The 12,990-nt window shown below is 43.1% G+C and overlaps 1 protein-coding gene across 1 annotated transcript in view; it reads right to left on the bottom strand.

The window, feature by feature from the left end:
• PTPRT (protein tyrosine phosphatase receptor type T) overlaps nucleotides 1-12,990 on the bottom strand; it is a 1,068,951-nt gene that overhangs the window by 367,779 nt on the left and 688,182 nt on the right. The window contains exon 9 of the mRNA XM_032419927.1: nucleotides 7,116-7,225. Within this exon, the coding sequence (XP_032275818.1) occupies nucleotides 7,116-7,225 (110 nt within the window). The remainder of the gene's footprint in view (nucleotides 1-7,115; nucleotides 7,226-12,990) is intronic.

Here is a 12,990-nt window from a genome sequence, read left to right as displayed (position 1 = left end):
ATTTGGATTTCCCTGATGCCGAGCGATATTGAACACTTTTTCATGTGACACAGTTCAATTCTGAAGGTCATCTGCAGGCAGAGTTCCATCTTGCTCAGGAATGCTCAGTTTTTTGTTCCATTCAGATCTTTGACAGACTGGATGAGGCCCACAAACACTGTGGAAGCCATCTGCTTTACTCAAAGTCCATTGACTTAAATGTTAATCTTCTCCAAAAACACCCTCACAAAAATATCCAGAATAATGTTTGACCTCATATCCGGGCACCTCGGCTCAGCCATGGTGACACATCAAATAACCATCACGTGGCCCACCCTCTTATGAGCCTAAAGGTCCCACAGATGACACTAAAGCACACAAACAACATGAGTTCAGACTGAAAATTGTAGGGAAGAAAGAAGCAAGCTGCTGGATGAAGTGGACAGGAGAGGGAACCCGTCTCTTGGAGGTGAATAAGAGGAAGGAGCCAGTCGTGAGAACTATAACGTGACAACTGCTACAGGCAGAAGAAATGACATTTGCAAAGCCACATGAGCTGGAGAGAACTCGGTGGGATTGAGAAAATCACAGAAGGCCAGGGGGGCTGGTACACAGAAGCAAGGAGAAGAGGGGCCGGGGATGACATTAGAGACAGGCAGGCAGGCAGGGGCCAGACCATTCAGGGCTCAAAGTTAAGACCAAGCCAAAGCAGGAAAGGTATGTGATCGGATTTACCTTTAAGATGTTCTGTCTGGCCAAAGCGTGCAGTGGACTAATGTGAGTGGGGGTTAGGGGATGGGTAGGGAGGTCCTCAAATGATCCAGGCATTGGGTGACTGCTCAGAGCAGGGTGGTGGTGGAGATGGGGCCACGTGACCTAACCTGTGTCTATTTTGGCAGGAGGAGCAATCAAACTTACTAGAGCATGAGATGTGTGGCAGGTGGGGAGGAATGAATGATTCCCACATTTCTGGCTTAATTCAAAAGAAAGAAGAGCTTTTTTTTTCCTAGTTAGAGCCTGGCTCAAGTTATACCCAATAACCGCCCGCATTATGCAAATTGTGTGTCTTAATTAACGTAGATCCAGCCTGAATTATGCAAATTCTTGCTTTGGGCTGTGTTAGTCACTTCCTCCTATACCACCTCCAGCTCATGAGGACCACATTCCATCGCCCCCCACTGTCCCTCTGTGGACCAGAGCCATGCGTGTGTCTGGGGAAGAGGGAGCCCTAAGAGGCCACTGTGGCCAAGCCAAAGGACAGAAGGAAGGTGTGCCTGAACATCCAAGCTGAGTCAGTACCTCCTAGGGGCCTCCCTCTGTGAAAGCTTGCTCAGGAGCCCATGCCCGCAGTCGGCCCCCTCTCTCCATCCCTGTGTGCCTGCTCCAATCCCAGGCAGAATCCCTCCCAATCTCAGCCTTACTGTAATGCGCTCTGATGGAATGTGGATTTCTGGGGCCCCTGCTTTTTGCTCAGATCAAATCCAGCCATCTGTATGCTGGAAAAATATTGACAACCCTCTGACCTATCGTACTTTTCAAAGCGCTCCCACACGGGAATGCCGCCTTGTTTTATTGAGGCGAAGTCTGTGTTTTATTTAACTCTGAACGCCAGGCACCTAGAATAGCTTGCAAGATAAATGTCAATCAACTCTAGCATAATCAAGACACCCATTCCTGCCTCATTAGGGTCCTCTCATTCCCTTTAAGCTTCTCAGATTTATACACTGTAATTAGAAACTTGGTGATTCTGAGTGCTCCACAGCAAGGCTTACTGGGAAGCTTCACGTGTCTGAATTTTAAATATTTTCACACTTCGTTAACCCAGTTGCTAGTGTAACATCTTCTGGCCCAATTCCCTCACACTGTGTGATTTTTATTTTTGGACAGAGACGAGAACAATTAATTGAATTGAAACGCATATTGATTACTGTTTTTCATGAACTCCGAACAGCTTGCCTCTGAATGATTTTATTGAAGAGTTTTTAAACAACTGGCTGGATTGTTTCCTCTGTGACCCCATTCTGGCTGCAAGCACCCGTCTGCAGTTGCAATGGTCTGTTTTGGGTGAGTTGTGTTGTTTACAAGAGCAAAGTCAGAGCGGGAGAGACCATGCCAACCTTCACATGCAGGCCCTGGATAGGGGAACCCTGCTATCTCGTTCAAACCCAAGCAGGGCTCTGGAAGAGTCTAGGGGAATGGCTTGATGTCCACATCCCTGGTGAAGCTACTCAGCCCTCGGGTCCCACGTGAGCAAGGATATTACTCCGTTCATTCAGTGGCCACACAGAAGGATTATTCCTTCAAGGCCTGCAGTGTTTTTATCAAGCAGAACTTCCTGGGTCCAAGCTGTGAACGTGTAAGATATCTTAGGCCAGTGCTTCTCACACTTGTATATGCACATGCATCATCGGGAGATCTTGTTAAAACACAGACTCCGATTCAGTGGGTCTGGGCTGGGGCCTGAGATTCTGCATGTCTGATGTTGATGTGTTGGTTTGTGGAGATGAGGCCTCTGACATTACCCAACCCTGGGCACTATGTGTCACTCTGTTAGGAAACCGATCACAGAGGCGCACTCTGTATGTCCCACTGAAGTACAAATCCCCAAGGATCTGTAGGCCAGAGTCTAACTCACCCTAATGCCTCCCGTCACAGTGAAGGTGAGGCTGGCTTCGGTGGGCTCCGATGAGCACTGTGAGCTCCCACTTCGGTGGGCAGGGAGAGAGGTCATAACTGCTGGAGAATTAGACCGTTTCACAGCCTCAGAAGGGCATTAGGGACAGGGCTAGACTCCTGTTCCTTAGGGAAGGGAGGTCCAGGGTCTCATGGTCCATGGCTCCAGGGAGTGCATCTAAATAAGAACTCCTGACTGAAAGAAAGGCATCAAAGACCAGTTTAGCAGCAGGAAAGAGGCAGATGTGACAAAGCTTTTGCATCTTCCACCTGGGTACAAGATCTTCCAGTAAAGAGCTGAGCCCTCATTGCAGTATCATAGGTAATGGAAATGTCCTTGCCTCTGGCACATTTTCCAGATGTCTCCAAGACGCCTGTGTATCCACAGCCCATTAGCCACATAAAAGCCGGGTGATCTTTTAAAAAATATAAATCTGATTCTTTCATTCCTCTACTTAAAATTCTCCTAGGGCTTTCTATTTCTCTAAGGATAAAGCACAAACTCTAGAATCCCTGCACAACCTGACCCTGCCCACACACTTCCCCCACGGTCTCATCATCATCATCCATGCTATGAAGCTTTAGTCACTCTGACCTTCCTCCTATTTGTTAAACATGCCAAAGTCATTCCTACCCCAGGGCCTTTGCATTAGCTGTTTTTCTTCAAGTGTCATCACTGCTTTGTGTTCAAAGACTCTGGCCACAGGCAAAGTTTCAATAGCAGAGCAACTCCAAAATGAGGTATAAACCTTTAATTTTATGGGTTTGACATGGATTTATTTTTCTCTTGATTCTTACCCAGTTGAAGCCTGGAATAATCTGGCACCTTCATATTACAAAGAGGGGACTAAGCCCAGAGACAGAATGAGACATCATCAAAGCCACTCAGATTTGGAAGAACTGTCCAAGGATAGACCCAGACATTGTGACTTAGACTCATGCGGAAGGAAATTTAATTTTTTAAATTTACTTGAACTTACTGCACTGAATAATATGTACAATATTCACATAGTCATAACCCTCCTTTACTACATCCACTGCCCCTTTTCTTGGCTTTTGACTTTGCCAAGTCCAAGATTATATATAGGAAGGTACAGAGAATCCTAGATTTCTCTTCTATTTGTGTTATCCTGTTTTTCTTTGTCACAAAATATACTATTTGAGACCAGAAGAGGGTGATTTGTAATTTATGGGTTCCTCTCTAGAAATTACAACCAGAACCTGATTTTAAAAATCAAATTGGTTTCATCTAATTAAATTTGGAAATTGCCTCATAAACACATACTCTGTTATAAATGTCTTTAAAAGCAAGGCTCCTGCTTATGATCTGGAGCAGGAATGGGTTGAGCCCAGCGTGGAAGGGACTCCCCGTGTCTCTGCTCAGGAGGATAGTCTCTTATCAGTTGCTGAAATTTTCTAAAGAGTGGTGTGGTCTAGAGCACTGCTTATCCAAGTTTCATGCCCATGTGAACCACCCAGGAATCTTGCTAACATGGAGACTCTGATTTAGGAGGTCTGGTGGGGCCTGAGATGCCGTGTTTCTAATCAGTTCCCAGGAATGCCAATGCTGCCGGTCCATGGACCACACCGAGTAAGGGGCAAGGCAACCACACTTGAATTCAGGACCCACATATTTGCCACCTCAGCTCTATGAGCTTGGTCTCCATACTTGACCTGAGTTTCAATTTCCTTATCTTTATGTACTGTGAGAGCTAACATTTACTGATGCTATTTCTAAATGCCAAATACAGCATTAAACAGAAATAGATGTTTATAAATCAATATAAATGGGAGGCTACTTGATGTGCCCACAGTTACACAGCAAACAAGTGGCAGAGCTAGGGTTGAGAACTAGGCTGTTGGACTTCAAAAGCCAGCCTTCTTACCTTCTGAGGCCCCACTAGCTTGTGAAGCACATGGTCACAGCCACATTTATGCTCAAAATACAATGACCTCAGCCCACAACCTCCCTGGCTCCCTTCACAGCAACATCCAAGAAGCTTAGCATACTCCCAGAAGGTGACCCCCCAGAGCTCACAAACAAGTCACACAGCTACAGCCTTCCATCTCTGGCTCTCTGTAATCACAGCCCAGAGAGCAGCCAAAAATCTATCTGAAGATGTCTTGCCAGAGCTCTGTCCAGGACAGTCCATCCCAGAAATGCCAGCATCCCCTATGACTGGTCTTTGAAAACGTACAAGGTTTGGGGCTCACACACCAGTGAAAAGAAGGGAACACTCCCCCAATCTGTGCCCACCTTGGTGCCCAGAGCTCCAGAGAGTGTGCCATACAATGAGCCCTCAACTGCAAGGAGCTGCTGCTCAAACAGGGCATGCCCCTCACAGCTGGGCTTGCTCCCTTGCTCTCTCTCCATCTATTCCTCTCTTCTCCTCATAGAACGGCATGAGTGGGTTTCCCAACCCAGCCCAGTGTACATCCCATTAGAGGAAGAAGTATACTGCTCCCAAGGCAGAAGTCGGTCTGTGCAGGGCTAGGACTCCACCTGCCACATGACCCAGCCCAGTGGTTTCCAAGTGCAGCTAGGCACAAGGACTAGGGCCTTTTCAGGACAAACTTGTCCTCAATTCAAGGCAAAAAGAGAGAAAATAAGGAGACTCATGAGTTATTCATAAAGCTAAATTTATTCAATTTGAAGGACTGCCTTTTATTCTTAAATTATGTCCTTTCTGTATTTTTGAAATGATGTCTTTTATGAAATGATGTTAATAAAAAATGGTAAAGAACTGTATGTTGGTCCTCCAAACCTTTTGAAATGTTACTGGCCTGTGAATTCCAAAAATCGTGAACATCTGGCATAGAGAGCCATTTACGTAATAGTACCAAGCAACTTAACTCCCTAAGTTCTGGGTCCCTTCCCTCTGCTTTACAAAGAGCAGGTTGCCACACACAGTAGATGTCTATTTCAGAGGGGGTGTGTGTGTGTGTGTGTGTGTGTGTGTGTGTGTGTGTGTGACTGCAGCATCTGCTTCACAAAGAATGACAAGTAGCTTTGAAATGATGGGGCTTTGTTTCAGTTAAGGATCCAGTCCCTCTCTTCCCCAGTGACGTACTACTGAACATGTTCTGGACACGGTCAATATGGTCCCTCCCTCCTCTAGTGGGTTCCCCAGGAAGGAAGCTTCCCCAACCACGTGTCCCAAGATGGAGCATTAGACAGCTCTTCTTTTGAGGAATGCTAGATGTGGTGAGCTAAGGCATTTTCTTCAGTACCTGGACATGATGGATGGTGTTCTCCTTTCTCGGAGAGCTCTGAGGTCCTTCCAGGTCTCTCTAGAGAGCTCTTGCGTCCATCAAATTCACCTAAATATTTCTCCCTCACCAATACTCTTTAACTGTCCTCCCTTACGTGGGGATATTCTTCCCCAGCTCACTCTCAGTACACCTCAATACCTCTCAGTACCTTCCTGCGTGAGCCCTCGGTGTCTGCAGTACATTTCAGCCTGGGGATGCTTGGAACCTTTCCCACCTCGGACCCTCTAGAGGAACCCTCCTAAAGCAGCCATCACCACTCCCATTTTGCAGGGGAGGAAGCAGGCCTGGAGAGAGAAAGAACTGTCGGAAGTCATGTGAGACCGTGGAGGCACGGCCAGCATGCTGGGCTCCATCCCTGCAGCTCTGGCTTCCACTCTTCCCTCTGCACCTCTGCACTGCTGAGCTCTCCACTGCAGCCCATGCCACAGTCTCCGGGGGTCTCCGAATATGCGGGGTGGGAGGAGAGTCAACCTTGACCACATCTCAGTACTAGAATTCAGCTCCATCCGCCTTATTGAAGTTTTATTGTTTGTGTTTGTTTTGCAATGGACTTCTACACACTTTGTTCTAGGTTTGAAAGTTTTCAGGAAGCCACGTCATGTTGGCTTGATGGGTACCTTCCTGCTGGAGGAGGTTCTGCTCCACCTCTGACATGATAAGGCCCTGCTAATGCTGGGAGGGGGCTTTCGGACACCATCACCCAAGGAGCAATAAAGCATGCTGTAGCTGCAGAGCGATATTAAGGCTCAAGAATCATGCAGCCCCAGGGTAGAGAATGACACTAGGATTATTCCGGAAGGCCAGAAACCGACAGGTGTAGGATGAACATCATGTGAGCACTGTGGTTTTCCAGACAAAGTGAACTGTCACTACTGTTTGCCAAGTGGGGGTTTTCTTGGCTCTGCTGGGACAGTCTGCCTCCCTGAGTGCTGACTCCTTTCTCAAGAGATCAGTAAACACTTCAATGTGTGGTATGTCCAGTTTTCTTTGTCAATGGGGCTATCAAGCAGTTCAGCTGTATGCCCTTGTGTTTCCTTCCCACTACATTGTCAGAAACCTCTGTAAGTTGTGTCTCTCACTCACCTTCATGCCCTCAATGGAGCTCTGCACACAGTAGGAACTCACCAACTTCATGCTGAAGTAAACTAAATAAAGCCAAGCCAAGTGGTACAGCAAAAGGGTCTTCTTACCTCATAGAGTGTGATGACTCCATTAGTCTCATTGGGAGGTTTCCACTGGATGTAGATCTTCTCCTCAAAGGGCCCTCCTTGGATGGATTCTAGGGGAACAGCTCCTGGAACTACAGAAGGGAAAAGTTAGGAACCTGATGTCACCTTCCATCCCATTTCCCCAGCCCCATTGACCTAGAACAGCAGTTGGCCAAGCTTTCATATAAAGAGTCAGATAATGAATACTTTAGGCTCTGTGGGCCATACAGTACCTGTTGCAATTGCTCTGTGCTTTGTGCTTGTAGCACAAAAACAGCCAGACAATCCATAAACAAATGGATGTGGCTGCATTCCAATTTTTTTATTTAAAAAAAAAAAGGCACTTGGCTGGTGTTGACCCATGGGCCATAGTTTGCAAACTCCTCTCCTGGATAGTCAATGGCTTTTTATCTTGCAGACTGAGCAAGTCTGATCTGGAATTAAACTGACCAGCACAGGGAGGACATGAGTAGACCACGGCACTCCCAGTGGGTGGGATTCTAGAATCAGACTCTTGCCTTAGGATTGGTAACTAAGGAATGCAAAAGTGAGCTTCACTGCCATTTTCCTGACCCTGTCAAGTTGTCTCCAATATTCCTTAGTTTTCTAATTCCTGAATCCAACAGGATCTATGTGTCTTGAAACCTCAATCCAGTTACAAGAAGTCTGTCTCATTCCAAGAAGGCAGCTAGTTTGTCTCGCTGCTGAGTCTCTAATGCCTGGCACATGGTAGATGCTTAATAACCATTTGCTGGTTGGTAGAGTAGGTGAATAAATGACCCATGCCAGCATTTTGCCCTAATGAGCAAAACCTCTCCTAGGCTGCTTTTGTAACCAGGTCAGTTTTCTTGGCAACGTCCTCCTGCTGGATTCCAGCATCATTATGACAGTCTGGAAGATGCTGAACCATAAAATAAATGATTCTCCAAACTTCCAGCTATAACCCCCTAGGGAATCATGAATTCATGTAAATCATTACTGGATCTATTTATATTTTGGCATTATAAAAGCAGGTACTTTTACTAAGCACTTAGTCTTTGATCAGAATTTTACATACATTATTTCATTTAAGCCACAAAACAGCTTTGCCCAGTAGGTATTATCTCCTTTCTGCTGATAAGGGAACTGAGGCTAAGAGAATTAAATAACTTGCTCAAGGTCATGCAGCTCTTAAGTTGTAAAGAGGGAACTGAACACCTGTCTGTGAGCTTCAAAGCATATACTCTTAATCATCACGCTATGCCTCTCTCAATATAGCCTTGGCCATATGTTGCAATCAGTTCCCTATTGTTAAATTAAAATATATTTAGTTTTTCTCATTATGGACATGATACACAGAATTTGTTGAATATTAAGAATATACAGAAAGGGTGGGAAAAAAAAGAACAAAATCACTCATAATCCCCGTAACTGGAGATATTTTTCCAGTATTTTTATGCCTATGCATATACATATTTTTAAAAATTAAACACATATTGTGTTGTGACCTTCTTTTATCACTGAACGAAACACAGATTTTTAAAAATCTTTAAATGTTCTTTGGGGCCATGCATTTTAATGCCCCATTATAGTCACCATTATTATTGGGCATTAAAATTGGCTTGAATTTTTTATGATAAGTAACACTGCAATGAGAATTTTTATAAATAAGTATTTTCATGAAACTCTGCTGATCTCCCAAAGATAAATTCTTGGAAATTAATTTATTGGGGCAAAGTAGATGAACTATTTTATTTTTAAGACTTTTGACACGTATTGTCAGATTGCCTTCCACAGAGTTTGTACAATTCTGTGTTCCCCAAAAGAAGAACATGACTATTCCCAATCCTTGCCAACACTGCCTATTTAAAAAATTAAGTGTATGTGTGTGTATCCTTTTTAGAAAACTGGAGAGTGCAGATTTTTTTTTCAGTTTAATTGGCCATTTGCATTGATTCTTTTATGAACATGCTCTTTATACCCTGTTCTCATTTTCCTCTATGGCTCTTCATTTTTGTCCATTGTTGTCTTATGAGTTTGTAATTATAATCTGTTTTTAAAGACATACGCTTTTCTTTTTGCATAGGTTACCAATATTTTTTATCAGTTTTTCACTTGCTTCTTGAATCTTTTAGGTATCTACAAGCTTCTAAGTTGTCAGATCTCTAATTGCTTTCCCTTATCTATTCATCCTTGCCACAAATATCAGGACTTTGAGGTAAGCACACAAAGTATCAGGAGAATTATAACAAGCAGAGAAAATCTAGTCTGGCAACTCAGGATACTAAGTGGAAGATAAAAGTCTATGGATTAGTAAAAGTTCCTAGGGCAAAAGTACAGAGGGTAGGTGTTGGAATGTGGTGGGTTGCTTTGTGAGGACAACAGTGGAAGAAGCAAGGCCATCCTGGGAAGAAAGGATGGTAATAAATCAATGGGGTGATGGTGGTATAGAAGAGAAGCAGATGGTGTAGGAGATTTGCAATTGCTAAGTGAATGTGATTTGGTGGTGATGGATAAGGGTGAAACAGGAAGCGATGTTCAAGGAAGACCCCAGCTCGTCTGTTTTAGACACCTGGAGTGGGTCAGAGTGCTGTTCATAGAAAGGGATCCTTACAGGAGGGCTAGTTTTGGAAGGGAAGCTGGTGGGTTTTGTGATGCTTCGTTTGAGGTGTGTGTAGAACACCCAAATGGCAACATTGAGTAGCAGTTGGATAGACAAGATTGGGTGACGGCTTAGAGGGAAACCAAAAAAGCAGGTCCAGGACTAAGCCAAGAGGAACTACATCTTAACAATCAAAAGGAAACAAAGAAACTGAGAAATTAAGAAACCATGTTCAGAGAGGAACCTCTGGACCAGGAATGGGGGCTGTCATGGAAGCAGTCAAAGAGGGATCTAGAAGGGACTGGTTCGCAGTGACGGATGTGGCTGGATAGTCATGGAAACTGTGAGCTTCAATTTGCCCACTGAATGTACTATCTTCAAGGTTACCTGTGACTTACATGAGAGTAATTGAGGGGGAAAGCTGGCCTCTCAGCTCTCCTGCTGAGGATGCAGGAGAGAGCCAAAGGTGAGGGACTGTGCCTACTCAAGTCAGCTATTTGGGCCGTGAGGGGCAGGAATGCAGGAAGAGCAGGGATGGACTATGAACCACAGCAGCGCCCCCCCACACCCCACCCCCCAAAGGCAGGAGAGGTTATGGCGGAATTACAGGCAACCAGGAAAAATCCAAAACTGAAGTAAGAGGTAGAAGAGTGAAAGACAGGAAATGACTGGAGTGGTCCTGTCCTAAAAAGGCAGGAATCGCGGTGGGTGGAGAGAAAGCACCTTCCCTCTTGTGAGAGAAGAGAAGAAAATGTACAGCTGCTTTGGAGAGGAGAGTTGAGGTGTCCTTGGGGCTCCATCTTCTTGAGAAGCGAGGGTGAAACCATCTACTAATAGTCAGGAATTTCAAGAAGCTTTAAGAGGGGCAAAGTGAGCTGAATGGAGAAATGCAGATGCCGGTTTTCACAAGGGTCTATCCAGGGAAGGCTGTGAGTGTGAATATCAAGCTGCTAGCACTCATGCGACGTGTTCTCCTGATTCCAGTTTGGAGCAAATTCTCTTTCTCACCCCAGATCAGAAGAATAGTCATCTGTATGTTCTCCTACTTGATTTATCCCCACTTTGCTTTTAAACCTAACTCCTTAATCTATCTGGAATGTATTTTATACATTGCACAAAGTAGAAATCTAACTACAGTTCTTTACAGTTTTCTTAGGACAATTAATTGACTGGTCAGAACTTTCCCCAGTGATTTAAAATGTCATTTTCCTAGCATGTTTGATTATTTTATATGCTGACATGTGTTGTGTGGTTCCCTGTTCTATTTCACTGAGCCCCAGCCTCTGATTCTGACAGTATCTCTCTGCTGTGCTCATATAACATGTTTGAATAGCTGACAGAAAAAGTTCCTTTCTTTTATTATTCTTCTTTTGCAAAGTTTCCTGGGCTCTCACTCCCCATTTGTTTTTCCAGAAGAGGTTTGGAAAAATTTTACAAAACTTCAAAAATGTTCCACCAGAACATTGTATTCTTCACTTCTCTGAGGGACAAATGATGCCTTTTTATAATGGGCCCTCCCACCAGTAATGCTGTATAAATCTTCACTTATTGATGTTCCTATTGTATGTCTCTCCCTTAAAAATATGTTATTAAAATTTCTTACAAATTGCATTTCCTAGGACTTTATTGCTTTTGTTCATACGACTTTTGACTCTATTTAAAAGCTTCTCTTGAGAAATCTATCATAAGCCAAAGTACAAGTAATAAATGTATAGTTTATAAAATAATTATGAAGTGAACACACATGTACCCACTATCCCCTCTAAGAAATAAAACATCACTGTTTCACTGAAGTACCCTGTGTGTCCCATACTGCTGACTTCTCTCTCCCCCTTCCAAAAACAAAAAAACAAAAAACACTCAATCTTGTAACTAACCTGAATTTTATGTTAATCATTCTCTTTATTTTTATTTGGAGTTATAAATATATACATGTATCCCAAGACATCATTTCGTTTCTTCTGGTTTTCTTTATATATACATGAAACTGAATATTTGTATTATATGATTTGCATTTGTCACTCAACATTGTTTGAGATTCATCCATGTTAATGCATGTAATTTTATTTCATTCATTTTATGAATATACTCTTATTTTGTCATTTAGGAGATGGCGAGATGTACTATAGATGGATGATAGGGCTACTTCTCAGAACAGCTATTTTAGAACACAGCTCCTATGAATATTTTTGGACATTCAGTTCAATATTTATAAGATTTCACTCACGTGTACCTGGGAATAGGACAGGTAGACTAAGGGCCATAAACGTCTTCAGCTTTACTGAGTAAAGTCAAATTGTTTTCCAAAGTGGTGGTAACAATTTATACTTCCTCCAGCAATATTCTGAAAGCTCCTACCTCTATAAATCCTTACAAACACTTAGTATTGTCAGATTTTAAAATTCTAGACCAACTAGTAAGCATGAACTAACACTTCATTGAGGTTTTATTTGCTTTTAGCTATTTACTAAAGAGGCTGAGTATCTTTAATGTTTGTTGAACATTACTGTCCTTTTCTTATTGATTTGTAGAGGTTCTTTCTATATTCTTGTTACTGATCCTTTTATTGGCTATGTGGGCTATAAAAATCTTCTCTCAGTTTGTGTGTTTTCCCTTCCTCTTTATGCTACCTTTGGATAAAGATTAGTTATTAATTTTAATGTAGTCAAATTTACCAGATCTTTTCTAGAGAAGGAAAGAGAAAGACTTAGTAATTTGACTGTAGTAATCATTTCACAATGTATATGTATGTTAAGTCATGCTGTTGTACTTCTTAAATATATACAATTTTATTTATCAAGTACACCTCAATAAAGCTGGAAAAAAACCTACAGACTTAGTAGCAGATGCTGTCGGTGCCCTGCCCATACACTAGTGCTTACTGCAAAACACTTGCTACTCTACCTGAAGGCTGTGAAAGCAAACATGGTCTCTGCACAGGGCAAGCAAGGAGTCTCAGAGAGTTAATGCCCCTAAAACATCCTTCAAGCAATGAAAGACGGGAAGTTATTGGATGAATATCCTAGTCTCCTCACCGCTTGGTTGGGTTAACTCTGTGACATATTCTATTTATACTTTTCAAACTACCTCCAATAAAAGTGATTATTATTGCCATTATAGTGGTGGTTGTTTCCAACCCATTGTGGACCATTATTATCATAAAATACAAAACCAAAAAATAGGAAAAGTAAAATTAAAAAGTAAATGAGACTTCTTCCTAGAAACATCACCAAAGGCAAGGGAAGCAAGGGCAAAAATGAACTATTGGGACTTCAT

This window comes from Phoca vitulina, unplaced genomic scaffold, assembly GCF_004348235.1.
Source record: "Phoca vitulina isolate PV1807 unplaced genomic scaffold, GSC_HSeal_1.0 scaffold22, whole genome shotgun sequence".
NCBI classification, from domain to species: Eukaryota; Metazoa; Chordata; class Mammalia; order Carnivora; family Phocidae; genus Phoca; species Phoca vitulina.
The sequence above is the reverse complement of the archived record's forward strand: the minus strand, read 5'-3'. Positions and strand labels throughout refer to the sequence as shown.